Source organism: Xenopus laevis, chromosome 2S, assembly GCF_017654675.1.
Source record: "Xenopus laevis strain J_2021 chromosome 2S, Xenopus_laevis_v10.1, whole genome shotgun sequence".
NCBI lineage: Eukaryota > Metazoa > Chordata > Amphibia > Anura > Pipidae > Xenopus > Xenopus laevis.
In genome coordinates, this window is record NC_054374.1 from 81,493,801 (window position 1) to 81,510,084 (window position 16,284).

A 16,284-nucleotide genomic window follows, 5' to 3' on the forward strand; every position below is an offset into this window, starting at 1 on the left:
TTCGTCAGGAGATTACAAACAAAATTTGTTTGTAATCTCCTGACGAAGATCCCTGTGTGGGATCGAAACGTTGAGTGGAATAAATACACGAATATTTTGCATCAAAAAACTTCCTGTGAGTGTCGCTTTCTTCTGCAAATATCCATTTACTTTGGCTGGCACCCAGGTTTCGACGCAGTTAACGGAGTGCACCTTTGGATTTAGTATATATATATATATATATATATATATATATATATATATATATATATATATATATATAGAGTTCTCTGTCTTAAATATTTTGATAATGGGTTGAGTGCAGAGGACCTCTTGTAGTTGACTATATGTATTTTGTGGTCACACCATCATTGCACCCCCGCCTAATGGTTTTAAAAAATAGTTGTGAGCACAACTTTCCCTTGTTTGTTATAGTTATACAGGAGCAGTGACCAGCTCCATGTTGTAGCTCCCACCCCTCCCAGCTATAGTCAGGTGATCCCACTAGTGTCTAATAAAAGGGCAGCCAAGTTTGGGAGTTTTACTTTGAAAGCAGCTAGTAAGTTGCAGGTAAAACTTAGTCCCTTTGTAAAATGTATAATTAAGCAATTGAATTCTTAATGAATCAGATGAAAATTAAGTGTAGGACTGGCCAGATATGGGATGACTTTGACGTAGTTGGCCAGCTTAAATATATTGCAATATATGGACAAACAATCCCTGTGTTGTTTAAAGGGTAAGGCATTTTTTAGTAGCAGTATGCACAAAATGTCTCTGTCTTAAATATATTGATAATGGGTTGAGTGCAGAGGAATCCTGTATTTGACTATATGTATTTTGTGGTCACACCCTCATTGCACCCCCGCCTAATGGTTTTAAAAAATAGTGGTGAGCACAACTTTCCCTTGTTTGTTTTATATATATATATATATATATATATATATATATATATATATATATTTCTTTATATTATAATACTTTTTAAATATCAACGTGTCCTCGAGGCGTGGTGCTCCTAGGCTGAGATAATGTAACCAGCTTTCCAGCAGGTGGTGGATGAGTGACACTTAATTTGTGCTAATATCAGTATAATACACAAAAGCCATGAATATCTTGTAAATTATATCCTTATAAACGGTGAGTTCTGATGTCATCAGTTAAAAACGGTGAGTTCTGATGTCATTTCTGTCACATGACTCACTGAAATTTGTGTATTATAATAAATAAAGTACCCTCAGTTGCAAAATATGAGGATATTAGAAGTTACCTCGTAGTTCCATGACCTTTATAAAAACATTCGGCATTCGGCCTCGTGTTTTTATATGGTCATGAAACTCCTCGGTAACTTATAATATCCTTATATTTTACAAGAGGGGGTACTTTATTCACTATATAATACGCGAAAGCCATGAATATCTTGTGAATTATATTCTTATAAATGGTGAGTTGTGATGTCATTTCAGTCACATGACTCATCAGCCTCGTGTTTTTATATGGTCATGAAACTCCTTGGTACCTTATAAATATCCTTATATTTTACAAGAGGGGGCTACTTTATTCACTATATTATCTGTTGTATTACTGCAGGTTCCCATATAATTTCCAAAAAAGCTCATGAGGAAAAGGAATGGTGTGAGGAGCAAAGGCGGCTCCGAAGTGGTTAACGGTTCCACTTGCTCCACTCACCCATCCCTGTGCCTCCTCCCTCTCCTCCTTGTGAGCCGCTGCCTGAGAAGCAGTCCCGTTATACGCACAGACCGATTCCCCAGCCAGGGTGTGAGACGTGTAGAGATACAAAGGAGGTAGAGAAGGGCGGAAAGTGCAAAGTTTGTGGACTGAGACTGAGAAGAGCCAGTAAGAGGAGAAGAAAAGGAGCGCAGTGGCTGTGAGAAAAGAGAGATAGTCAAGTAGAAGAAGCATAAAGGGCGAGAGAAAGGAGGAGAACCGAACAAGGAGAGGGAGGCCAATCAGGGAGCCAGCGAGGAGGGAAGCAGCAGCCAGGGACAAGTTGCATCTGTGTGTGTGAGGTCAGCAGCAGCAGTATGTCTCTCTCGGTGCCTCAGAACGGAGTGCAGGCGGACAAAGACAACCTCATCGAGCTCTTTGTTAAGGTAAGTGATGGGTCCCTGCCTCCCCCTCCGCCATGCGCTCTGCCCGGGGATCCCTCTAGCGCTTGCCATGTGGCAGCCAGTCAGGGGTTGGCATTGCTTGTGCTGTAGGGAATATCGTTTGTTATAAAGTAGTGTGTGAGTTTTTAGTGCTTGTAACTCTTCTAAATCCACAGCATTACACTTGCCGGACTGTAATTACACAGCATGGACTTTGTTAGATGGCTGAGGGAGGCATTTCTTTGCCTCCTATTTACATTTATTTACATTCCTGTACAAATCCTGTAACTAATCTTATTCCAAAAAAGAAGCCAGCTAAAGCCCATTTTAAAATATTCTGGAGCTGCCATACTGCTGAAGTACACTAAAATCCTATCCAACATAACCTCCCACCTAGTGGGCACTTTATTATCTTCACGGGTGTCCTTTGCTTGGCTTTAGCAAATGAAATTTTGTGGACAATCCTCCGACATGGCAGTGCCTTCTATGAGTGTATATTCAGCGAGTGTATGTGCTCAGTTTAATATGAGGAGGTTAATAAGACTCAGGCTAGGGGGGTATGTTGAGCTTGCATGCTGCTGTGTGGGCTCTGCGCCATAGTATTGCTCACAGTTGCTTATCCAGGAGTGTCATGGGACCTCTTAGATGTGGCGTCTGGTGTAATTGTGCTACTGTTAGTGGGCTGTATGGAAGGTGTGGTACATTGACTGGCAGCACGTGATCTATTGGAAGTCTAGTCACTCATAGAGAACAGAGGGGATTCCCAGTGTATCACACACAGCTTCCTTCACACCCCAGTGTCTTGGCGAGTCAGGAATTGTATAAATCTCATGTTCCCGCTGTTCATAAAAGGCTACGCAGTGTTTTCTATTGGGAGCAAAATGCTTCCCATAAACAAATGTCCTTCTGACCAGGCTTATTTGTGCTTGTTGTACAAAGCAAATGAATGCCGAGTTTTTCCTCTGACCTGGTATTTCATTGCTTTTTGTCCCACGGTTATTCATGCAGGCCACACACTGAGAATTTGCACTGGAGAGAATCTGTGCCCCATTTTCTTTCTAACAGGAAAAGCAAGTGCTTCTGCAAACCATCACGGGTCATATTTATGTGCTCTCTGGCGCAGTATATACTCGTGCTTACACTTGATAAATGAGAGAACTGTGTAGAGCAGGGGTGTCCAAACTACGGCCCGCGGGCCAAATGCGCCTATTATGCATTTTTAATTGGCCTGCAGCGTGCAATAATACCTCCCACCCTAAAAGTCCCGACAAGTTTTTGAGCAGCCAGAACAAAAAAAGTTTCTAACCCCGGCGTCTTTGAGGGGCGAAACCTACAGTGCTTCAGTGTCTGAGACTCTGAGAAGCATGTTAGAAGTCCTAAACTCCGCCCTCCCCTCTCCATGACAGGAGTTTAGTGTAGTGCGGGCAGGGGGGTGCCGGTAAACGAGTGGAAGCATGGCTCCATCCCCCTTCTACGCTGCTGCCAAACCTGGGCTGGATCCCGGTGCTGTTCATGAAGGCGCTGGCCTGCCTGTTACATGCTGTTTGTGCTGGAACTGTGTGTGCATCTGATGATCTGTGAGTAACTGCTTGGTTTGGGGGAGGGGTGGATTTAGGGAGGCTGCAGCCGGGCAAGGGAGACCTCTACTGTGTCGGTTACAGATCGAGTGTGTGTGTATCTGTCTGTATGTGTGTCATTGTGTGTGTTACTGTATGTGTGTGTGTCTGCAAGGACCGCCATCAGAAATCGCAGGGCCCCATACGACAAAATTTCCTGGGCCCCCTGGGCTGCACCCACCGCAAGCCCCACCTACAGGTCCGCCCTCCCCACCCCACAGGTCCACCCCCCACCTCACAGTAAAAAAAAAAAAAAAAATATTGGTGGCTAGGGTTCCCACATGTTAATAAAAAGATATTGGTGGTCAGGGCCCCCCATAAAAAAACATTTGTGGCCAGGGCCTCCCCCCACATTATGAGAAAATTGGTGGCTAGGGACCCTTAAACGGCCATGCCTTCCCAAAGTCAGCAGCTCTCAGAAAGATGGGGGGGCCCGGCTTATCAAGTAAGTGTGACGTGGCCGGGCCCCCCTTACCCTCAGGGCCCCCTACAACTCTCCCCCCTGTCCCCCCCTGATGGCTGCCCTGTGTGTCTGTATGTGTGTCTGTATGTGTGTGTTACTTATTTACAATTTGTAAAATGAACATGGTAATCAGGGTGTGTGGTCAAAAAAATGGGCGTGGTCAAAATTGAGGCGCTACGCAGGCCAATTAAAAATGGAGAGGACCTGCACGTACTTCACCTAGAGTGAGTGGCCCGGCTGTTTGTGTATTTTACCGCATAAAGCCTTGGTGAAAAAAGTTTGGACACCCCTGGTGTAGAGTATATATTGTAGGGGTTTCAATTACAGACCTAATGTTTGACAGAGATATACTGCTATAAACTACCTACTGAAACATGTCAGACACACTGCAATAGCTTAAAGGAAAACTATACCCCCCAAACAATGAAGGTCTCTATTAAAAGATACTGCATAACAAAGCTCATATGTAAAACCCTGCTTCATGTAAATAAACCATTTTCATAATAATATACTTTTCTAGTAGTATGTGCCATTGGGTAATCATAAATAGAAAATTGCCATTTTAAAAAATAAGGGCCGCCCCCTGGGATCGTACGATTCACTGTGCACATAAACAAACCAAACAAATTATACTTCTTAGGTCACATGAGCCAATTGTGTCTTTTGCTTCAAAACTTCTTCCTGTTACAGTTAGAGTTGTAGTATTTCTGGTCAGGTGATCTCTGAGACAGCACAGAGACCATCACTAAATGGTGGCTCAAGGCAAGAGATGTAAAAGGGCAATATTTACTTTAATATGTATTCCAGTTTGGCAAGATTCTTTAATATGCCACTTAGTATGATATAAACTATCTGTTGCTTAAGTATTCATTTTGGGGGTATAGTTTTCCTTTAAGTAGCAAGTGTTATGCCCATAGCATACATAACATTCTGCTGGTGGAGAAGCACTTGATACCTCTCTGTGCCGCCTGCAATTCGCATGACTCATGAATCGGCCTGAAAAATGCCTGTCAGGGGTTGTGCGAGGCAGCTTCGATTTGTGTGAAGTACGGGCAGCACAGAGGGGTATTGACTGTTCTTCTGCAGGCTGCAATATGTTATGCAGTGGAACTCAATTACACTCTCTTCAAACCCCATTCAAACAACCCAATCACTCAGATACTTATAATAGCTTGCATAGAGTTCATAGGCCTCTGTATTTAGACTGGTGTCAGATATATTTTAAAAAGTAAAGCAAAAATGTGACCAACCAGGTTGCTTGAAAGTTTCCATATTGTGCAATTCAGTGAGACATTTGTGCACTATGCTTATTATTGTACAGTCCAATTTCTACGATTAACGTAGATGTCCCTTGGTGTGAAGTCAAGGAGGCAGATAATAACAGTATTTACTCGGCACTCAAACACCCTTCTTGATTATAGGCTTTTTTTTTAAATTAAACCTTCTTTCGAAGTTAAGCTTTTTGCAAGTGATCATATTGGCATATAATATCACTTACCTATCTGTGCTTTTTAAGCCAGAACTAACAGTCCACATAGGGGCTACCAAATGGCCAATCACAATAACACCCAGTAATATTTTTCTTGATTGCATGCTCTTCAACTTTTTTTACATCTGAATGTTGCTTACGGGTATAAAATGTTGGGGACCCCTGTGTTAGAGGAATGTAGGACAACCTGGCACTTAGCTGTTAACCTGGCACTTACGAAACAAGGGAAAATGAGACTGATCTAACTGTACTCTGTGCCCTGCGCATGCAATGAAAAAGTGACAGGGGCAGATTAAATTTTCACTTTGGACAAATATATATATATATATATATATATATATATATATATATATATTTTTAAGCTATCTATATTGATAGCAGTACAGATGGGTAATATTGAATGAGAATCTATGTAGGTTCTCTGTTGCAGTGACCTAATGTGCTGTAGCTCAATAAATAGTGATGATGATAAGCAGTGATGTTATTGCTCCAGGGATTGGTTGCTAGGCAAGCTCTCTAGGAATGCCTTTCAGCTGTGTTACCATCAAGCTATACCTTCTGGTAAATTGTAGGTTAATAGGACTTGGCCTGAAAAAAAATGCCAGCTCCAGTAACAAAATATGTCATTTTACGTTAGTGAGGTTGTATCCTCATAATCAAAATCTTTGTGTATGAATGTACCAGTGCATTATGCTCATTTAGATATAGAAGAATTGTGCTTTAAAAAGTAGTTTTTCAGGCTGATTTATTGTATATTTCTGCAAAAACCCTAAAATAATATAATAAATAATCCTTCCCTTCTCTTCCACTTCCTGAATTCCCAGGCTGTGCAGGGGAGCCAGGAACTCACTGCACTGTAGGACAGGAACCAATCAGCAGCTAGCAGGACCTAATAGGGAACTGAAGCCTGTCTGTGCTTATGTGACTGCAGGGCTGTGATTGGTTGTCCCCTCCTACTGTGTTTCTGGCAGGACCGTTAGGACATGCCCACCCCTCATTTGAAACATTGACAGGAACCAGAGAACATCTATAGGGAGCTCTAATAAAGGGGCGATTTTTAAAGGTAATATTAATTTTTAGCACCATGTAAAATCAACACCATATATAACTTATAATTGCCTACAAAATTAGTTTTTTTTTTTAATTTATCCAATATGTCTCCTTTAAATTCCTATTTCTGTTTCATCCTTAAATCTATTGAGCAACAGAAACGTTCTGCTGATTTATCCCAATTCTTTAACCCGCAGTGTACACACTGTTAATGCTTAGTCACATTCAGTAAGTAGATGCCTCTGGCCTGCGTTGCTATTAATTACATAGTATAGATTTATGCATTTGGGCTTGTACCCACTTTTGTTTTGTGCTGCTGTTGCCTTGTGTGGCATGCTAGAGTGATCCACCAAAATACATTTATCCACATTGTGTTTTAACCACAAGATTAAATGCAGGGAAAACTTTTAATTGATTGGTTTATTTATGAGTTTATACAAAGCCAGTAGGGGTGAACAGGACCAGTTACTACAAGTAAAGCCTCAAGGTGTAATTCCGTCAGCACAAAGATTTGTGGGTACAAAACATTGGTCTGTGTCTGTATGAACTCTATTGCTTCTGAAAGTCACAGGAAATCCAGCATTAACCCCAGCCATAATTAATATATAACTGTATAACTATAACACTTTTTTTACTGCTTTCTCTGCTATATACATGGTGCTCAGTGGTTAACAACTGGGAAACTCACTCTTCCCTCTTATCATACTTAGCAGAAACTTTGCATGGGGTGTGCTGATCGACTGTGTTTGCAGAGCAGCCCTCTTGTATGTTTTTGTTTTGCCAGAACTGGGCCTGTGTAGTTCTTTTTAATAGACACACTGCGCTCTCTTCTTCACCCCTCCCCCTACAATGTCCTTTTTATTCTCTCCCACCATCCCATTTTCCACCTCTCTTCCCCCTCCTCTCTCACGCTCTCTTGACTTCTGTTCTCAATCCTTTTCCTTCTCTTCCTTCTTCCCTTCCCAGCACCCAATCTTTCCAGTTCTTTTACTCAATTTATGGAATGTTTAATTGCTACAGCTATATGTCAGCCATTAAATCCTCTTGCTAACATGTAACAAAGTTAAGTTGATTGTCAGTAGAGCTGCAGTCATAAATAGAAAGCAACTAGCTACCAGAGCAGATGTTATTTGCAACACTTTTTGTGGCATTTGTGACATTTCTAGATATTTAAGCCTGTATTAAAAAAAAAAAGGCAAGTATGAGAAAAGCACATCCATATTGACCAAGGGAACCCTTGTATAAGTATGGGATCCGTTATCTGGAAACCATATATCCAGAAAGCTACAAATTACGGAAAGGCAATCTCCCAACCCAAAGACTCCATTTTATCCAAATCATCCAAATTTTAAAAATGATTTCCTTTTTCTCGGTTCTATGTAATCATAAAACAGTACCTCAATCCAAACTAAGATATAATTAATCCTGATTGGAAGCAACAGCAGCCTATTGGGTTTATTTAATGTTTACATGATTTTCTAAGATTTTCTGGATAAGAATTTCTGAGAAACACTTGTATGCTGTGTATTTTAACGGGGGCATTTACGTTTTTTGCAGTAGCGTAAAATCTGCAGCCTGCATTGGGGTTGTAAGGGTCAGTTTCGAGCTGCTAGTGGGGGTGATAGTACTGGAGGTCTAAGTCACAGTGCTTGAGAATATGCCAAGTGTCACATTCCTGGTTTAGCTTTTCCAGGTGGAAAAAACAAAATGATGCACAACTCCATCAGCAGTAGGTTTAGTCACAAATCCACTTGCGCAGAGCTGCATCTGGAGGCCTGGGGACCAGTTGAGGATGAAAGATTTTTATGATCCTCGGGCTTCACAAAGGCTTTATTGACCTTTCTGATTATATAATTTTATTACAATCCAGCTTCCAAGCATCGTATGGCAAACAGTTCTTGGTGCTTCTTCTGCTCATAGAAGGAATGTATAACTCTAATAAACCAATAATCCAAATGGCACTCACATAAACCACAACATGCAGTGATGTTGATGCTTTTTATTCGGCTCTCATCAGCGGCTTCAGGGGCAACCTTGAGCACTTGAAGCCTCAAAACATCTTTTAAAGAAAAACTATACCCCCAAACAATGTACATCTCGAGAAAAATGTATTGCATAAAACAGCTCCTATATGAAAACCCAGCTTCATGTAAATAAACCATTTTCATAATATGATATATATTTAGTAGTATGTGCCATTGAATAATCCTAAATAAAAAATTGTCATTTTAAGGATTAAGGGCCGCCCCCTGGAATCCTACAATTCACAGTACACACAAACCAACCAAACAAACCATAGCTGCTAGGTCAAATTAACAGACAAAGTTCTTTTATTCCCAAACTTCTTCCTGTTAGTTAGAGCTGCAGTATTTCTGGTCAGGTGATATCTGAGGCAGCACAGAGAATATCAAAAATGGGTGCTCCAGGGAAAAGATGTAAAAGGGGGAATATTTACTTAAATATATATTGCAGCTTGGTAAGCTTCTTTAATGTCACTTTATATGATATACAATATCAGTTGCTTAAGTATTCATTTTAGAGATATTTTCCTTTAATGAAATCAAAACCATTGCATGTTGCTGTTTATGTGGTAGTTATCCAGCTAAATTGGCAACATGTTTTGTGCAGTGGTGAGCATTGCTGCAATATTGGGGGTCTAGCGTTTGATTCTGACAGGGGACTACAATAGGTTGAATGTTGTCCCCATGTCTATGTGGGTTTTCTCCAGGTGCCTATTTGTGTGTGGGCCCCTGGCTAACATTCACATTTGCTTGGTTTGTCCCTGGGGCATGGCTAGTCAAATCGGGCAACTATATACTTAAGCTGAGTTTATATGTATAGCCAAATGTGTGCTAGAGGCACTGATAATACAGAAAGTTTCTAGAGATAACATACTATGAAGCGGAGAGTGTCCCATTTGAATTTAACAGGTGGATCATTAGATCTTTAAAGGGTTAAGCTGGCCATAGACGCAATGATCCTCGGTTCGTACAATTTTCTGCCCGTGTGTGGAGATCCCGACGGAAATCGGTCGTTTGGTCGATCGGACAGGTTAAAAGACTTCTGTCGGCTGCCGATAATATCTCTGCATGTATTGCCGATCGTACAATTTTCCGAGGGAGACTGCCACTAGCTTTGGTCGGACATAACTTTCGTATGATTGCTGTCAGGGGTAGAACATCGGCTGATTCTTTTACTACTTTATTTGATCAGAACGGTAAGTGGCAGATCGGGAGATGGGAAAGTCCGATCGTACGTTGATTCGTATGATCGGATCTTTGCGTCTATGGCCAGCTTAAGAGTCCTTGCAGATCCAGGTGGTGGTGTATGATTACATGGCTTTGTTCTGGTGCAGGATCCTTAAAGGAACAGTTCATTGTAAAAATAGGATAGATAGGATGCGGAAAATAAAAAATGTTTCTATTCTAGTTAGTTAGAAAGAAATGTAATCTATAAAGACTGGAGTGACTGGATTCGTACATAATAGCCAAACCACTACTTCCTGATTTTCAGCTCTCTGAATTCGTTGACGACTTTAAGGGGGACTACATGGGACATAACTTTTCAGTGAGTTTGTAGTGGATCCTTAGCATTCAGCTCAGATTCAAAAGCAAACTGTTATAACCAATGTGGCCCCCCTCAAGTCACTGATTTGTTACTACCTGGTAACCAGTCAATGGAAACCAAGTGAGCTGCAAAGCAGGAATTAGTGTTTTGGCTATTATGTTACACATCCAGTCACTCCAGCCTTTATACATTACATTTTTGGCAAACTAACTATATTAGAAACATTTTTTTATGTTGCACAGCCTATCTATTTACCCAGTTTTTATTTTTTTACTAAATAATTCCTTTAAAACCTGACTTCCTGCCTGTGGCTGTGTTCTCTTCTCATTGATACTTCTCATGTGTAGCCAATACTGACAGGAATGTGTGCTTCAGCATTTCTGTACTGATAAAATGAAACTGAAACTGTATGGTTGGCCCTGTAGTTTAAAGGAGAATGAAAGGTAAAATATAAATAAAGCTCTATGGATTGCCCCTGAAGTGTTGAGCTACTTACAATAATGCTGCCTCTATACGAGTTCCTGTTCAGCTGTATGCAAAGATGAATCTAAAAATATTGAAAGTGCATAAAATATAAGACATTGCTCTGCTGATATACAAGCCCTGTTGTGCAGTTTTCTATGTGCAGAATAAATCATCCAAGCCCTGCACATGAGCAAATGATGGTCTACTTTCCCTCAGACCAGCAATGACGTTCAGGTCATGTGGTAAAAACGAACGTCATCACCGACCTCCTCTTCATTGTTAAAGGACAAGGAAAGTTAACCTAAAGAAGTAGGCTAGAAATGTTGTACATTATATTTAGGGCTTTGATACCAGCCCCAGGCAACCACAGCCCTTTAGCAGTAAAGATCTGTGTCTCCAAAGATGCCCCAGTAACTCCCCATCTTCTTTTCTGCTGACTCACTGCACATGCTCTGTGCTCTTGTCAGTTACTGATCTTAGGGACCGACTCACAATATACAGAACGCATAGAATATAAATGTCACAGTATAAGGCTGATCAGAAACCAGTGCAACCAGCATAAGAATTTAATAATCAGTCCTGTAGCATCAGTTTATATTACAGGCCAACCTCATTTTCTGCTTGATAATTTGCGCCAACCCCTAAGCTTAGCCTCTCAACAGCTGCTCAGAGCTCACTGAACGTGCGAGTGTCGCAGACACTTTCCAAGATGGTGACCCCCTGTGACAAGTTTGAAGTCCTGGATCATTGCTGCTATTGAGAAGCTGAAACTTTAGGCTGGTGCAATAGGTTCAGTATATAGAACATGGAATTTTTAGCCCTATTCATTTTTAGGGTTTAGTTCTCCTTTAAGCACCAACACCAACAATCTTTTGGGTTATCATAGCAATGTGATTGCTTTTGCTTGGTAGCTTCTCGGGAGTGATCAAAAACTGAAGTGTTCTTTCTGGCTGGGGTCTATATTGGGCATTGAAAGTGTAACATGAAGGAGTAATCCGGAGGAATTAAGTTGCCACATGCACACTTTCAAACCGGGAGAAAGAGGATATGATGTGACCTTAACCAAGATGGCGGTCGCAAAGTCCACAGTGATTTTTTTTCATTGTGCCGGTACAATTAAACTAAACCGAATTTGCTAGTCATCCTATAGTGTTTCAGGAGGAGGGAATTCAACCAACAGTTTGCAATAGCAGTATAAAAATACTTTTCCTTCTCCTTTAAAGAAGATGAATTCCATGTGGTCTGTTTCCCCTCATTACACAATCATTCATTGTAACTGTCAGACTGTAATTGTTCTGCTGGGAACAGGTGTTGTTTCATAGTTGCCACAGACTGTCATCTTGCTGTGAGATTGCATCACCCTTCTTGGACTGTCCTCTCATGGCCAACTCTGCTGGGTGGGAAAAGAGGAAATCTGGTGGTGTGTATTGCTACTTGATTGTCGTGATTATTATAGCAGTCCCTCTGAAGATCAACTACAGTGAAAAGTAGCCAAAAGCAGGCCTTACTGTGCCCAAAATAATGTTTCTAGCACATATCCTCTAACAGTCTTGATCTATGTGATATTCCCCATGTAGGCATGAGTCAGAATACTGTATACAAGTGAAATAGCCACATTGATATTTAGTTTTAAGCCTGCATGTGTAATTGAAATAACTGTTTCTAATTTGTACAATAATAGAGCTTTTAGACTCTAGGTGTTCTGAAAAAATCTGGGACACAACAAATGCTGTAAGTAGGTCTGTGCAAATTGATTGCATGTTATATAATAGGTAATAGTTGATTATGACTGTAATTATCAGTTAAATGATAACATTAAAAAGGGTCTGAAATTAAGGAATTAACAAATTACGATGTAACACAATAATCCCCTTTTAATGGGAAAGCAACTGAGCCCATAATAAAGCTAATATCACACGTGGCAGAGAAATCACCAGTGCCCTGCTATCAGTCTCATGTTCCAGTGGCAGATTGTGCCTTGAAATTACACAATTGCATGTGTTAGGGCCAAAATCGTCTCCCTGTGAGTACATACTGGTTTGTGCCTTCCCTATCTACAGGGCAAATAGCAGCAGACAGGGTCAGACTGGGCTGGCGGGACACCGGGAAAAAACCCAGTGGGCCCCTGGCTCTTGTGGGCCCTGACAGCCCAGACCCGCTCCCTGCACTTAACTGTCATGATCTCCCTTCTTCAGGTCGGTTGCAGCAAAAACACAATGCACAAGCGCATGCACGCACGTGCGGCGCAGCGGGGGGCCCTGAGACAGCTTCCCAGTGTGCCCTGTCCGTACAGCAAGTTTTGGTCACAACCCACTAATAGGTGCTCAGGTGGGTGTGGGTGCCCTAAGTGCATAGGTTTTGGTCACAGATTTTGTGACCTGCACATCCCTAACCTAGAGGTACCTGATCAGAACATCTTACAGTCATGTGAAAAAGTTTGGGAACCCCTCTTATTTGTTTGGAGTTTTGTTTATCATTGGCTGAGCTTTCAAAGTAGCAACTTCCTTTTAATATATAACATGCCTTATGAAAACAGTAGTATTTCAGCAGTGACATAAAGTTTATTGGATTAACAGAAAATATGCATCATAACAAAATTAGACAGGTGCATACATTTGGGCACCCCAACAGAGATATTACATCAATACTTAGTTGAGCCTCTTTTTGCAGCCTCTAGACTCTCAAATATAAAAGGTTTTGTGTCCAACTGATTCTTTCAACTACTCAATGAGTAACTATATATGTTTGTAACCATTGTTTTGCTAAATTAATCCTCAGTACAGACAGAATTTGTCCCAAAAGTTTATTTTGGGTCTTAGTAAGCTCTTTAGAGTGAAAGGTTAATAGTTCTATGCGAGTGTTGAAGGTAATGGTCTTGTTAAAAAAACATCTCTACCATCCAAAAAATGTCTTTACAATATTTCCAACCCGCAATGGGGCATGTCCACCAGATGTGTATAATCTCCAATGTCTGTACACCCCCTGAAAACAGGAACTGGAAGCAGAGGGGCCATATCTATTTTTCCTTGCTGGGGTCATGTGCCAGTGCATTATAACCTTTTATGCTGTTTCTTTTATCACAGTATTTATGGAAATTTTTGAAACAGTATTCCAAATTAAGTTCCATTCTTGTTGGATGATTGATTGTCCTAAGTCTGCCTCCCAGTCTGTCATATATTTCATAGGATCATCCGTACCCAAAGACATTATTTGCTTATATAATAGGGAAAGAGTTCCCTTAAGTTGTCCTGCTTGTTGGCAGCATGTTTCAAGTAATGTAGGTGGTCGATTTCTGAAGGAAATGTTAATTGACTTGATAATGTGGTTGAGTTGGGAGTATCTATATATCTATATATCTTTCTCACATTTTGTGAATTGCATGTATTGCAGTGATTTAATTTGAGCATGTCTTGTACTCTGTTGTCTTTTCACCACTGAACTGAGTTGCGTAGCCAGGAAGAAAAAGTGGGTTATTATTTATTGGTAAAAGGGTACTTTTTATCTGTAGTCAGATATTGTGCCATAGTAGGCGAGATTTTACCTCATCCATTCATATAGTTTGCACAGTTTTTAAAAAATACAAGTTAATATACATAGTAACAACAGCTCCATAAGCCGAAGAAGGACCACAATATTGTGGAACTTTGCAGATGTAATTAGGGAGAATGTACAATTTCCCAGCGGGGGAATACGATATATTCATGGCTTCTTCCTTGATTGTAGATCTTTCTAATGATTGAGAGAAAGTAAGGTGTAAGAGGGTCTTTTTCTTATAGATACCCTTAATGCAGTAATAATGCAAAGTGGTTAGGGATGCACCGAATCCACTATTTTGGATTCGGCCAAACCCCCGAATCCTTCATGAAAGATTCTGCCTAATACCGAACTGAATCCGAACTCTAATTTGCATCTGCAAATTAGGGGTTGGAAGGGGAAAACATTTTTAACTTCCTTGTTTTGTGACAAAAAGTCACACGATTTCCCTCCCCACACCTAATTTGCATATGCAAATTAGAATTCGGATTCGATTCGGCCAAATCCTGCTGCAAAAGGCCGAATCCTGGATTCGGTGCATCCCTAATAATGGTGTTGCTCCAATTTATTGTGACTACAATACAATAAAACATTTTCCCAGAAAGACATGCAAACTGAGCACGTCATTATTTATTCTCTATCCCTACTATAGGCATGGCATATGATAAAGGCAATAACATGCAATCATAGAATGACAACGCTTATGTGATTTGTTCTTTGGAAATTTTATATAATTATAGGAAATATAGTCATTATTCTTATTTCAATTCCCACTTTGCATGCTGTTTTTTTTTTTTTTTATCTCCGCTACTAATCCTGTATGTATTGTGATTTGGCAGCCTCTACAAAACACTTTAGTACCATAAAAAAGCCCTTTATTTTGTGTTCTGAGCAGTTAGTGTGATTTTTACAGTCTGTTATTGTTTCCATAGTAAAAGTGATACCATCTCAGGCACTAACAATACTCATGCATGTTGCAGGAGATAGTAGGGGCACAGCAAAAGGAAATGTATTTTTGTCAAAGCTTGAATGAACAGGACTGGCTGCTCCCATAGGAGTTTTTTTTTCCCTATTTCCTCCGGAAAGCCTAGACAACCTACGTCTTATGTATGTTAACTATTAGATTAACAAAAATGGCAGAGACCCTTGGCATATCTAGATCAGTCTAGTAATGGTCAGAAAGGGCATTGTGTATAGATCTTCTTGCTGTTAGGCACTGCAGTAACTAATAATCACACTGTGGTGATGAGTTGGATTAATTGCCTATACAAGCGGTTTATCCAATCAGAAAGCTGATTGCAGAGTATATACTCCATTAACCTACCATTGTTACCGTGCCAGACTCAGAAAAGATGCAGCAACTTCTTGCAGTCCAGCACAGTGCTCATATAACTGTAAAGAATTCACCTTTGCTTTGGTATCAAGCCCTTTCCATGATTCTACATAGACATGATACCCACTAGTTTGCATTGTAACTGGTGACGTAAACACTGGAGAGCAAATGATAAATGTCCCGTGACTTCTGTTTACAACCCTTTAAATATGGAAGGACCTTTCAGTTGAATAATTCAAGAACTGATGCCATACAATCAGCTGCCATATCTGTAGCTTTGCAAAATTCATCTGGTGACAGGTGCTTTAACAAAGGACCTTATTTTAGCAGTGTGAGAAATGATGCAGTGTTACAAAGTCTAATTTATAACCATTACAACACATGAGGGTGTTTTGTCCTCTAGCTTTATTATCATTGGCTACTGGAAATCTTCCCCTAAAAATAGTGTCATTTCCATTTTGACAAAGTATCCTGCATCATTTCACCTGTCACACTTTCTTGGTAAAAGTGATTGATGTCTTATCCCGGGTGCACTCCATAATGTTAACTGAATATGGTTGCTCTAAGCAAGTTAAGCTAATTATAGAAATATAATTTGTAAGCAATAATCTGTCTCCCAAAGAGATCCTGTTTTTCTTAGATAACTGTAAGTGGTATTTTATCTATTTCACTGAATTTAT

At 40.4% G+C, this 16,284-nt stretch overlaps 1 protein-coding gene across 1 annotated transcript in view; it reads left to right on the forward strand.

Moving 5' to 3' along the window:
* The first annotated feature begins 1,728 nt into the window (after positions 1–1,728).
* The window catches only part of clic4.S (chloride intracellular channel 4 S homeolog), a 40,970-nt gene continuing 26,414 nt past the window's right edge, over positions 1,729–16,284 (forward strand). The window contains 1 exon segment of the mRNA NM_001090815.1: positions 1,729–2,090. Within this exon segment, the coding sequence (NP_001084284.1) occupies positions 2,022–2,090 (69 nt within the window). The 5' untranslated portion in view covers positions 1,729–2,021.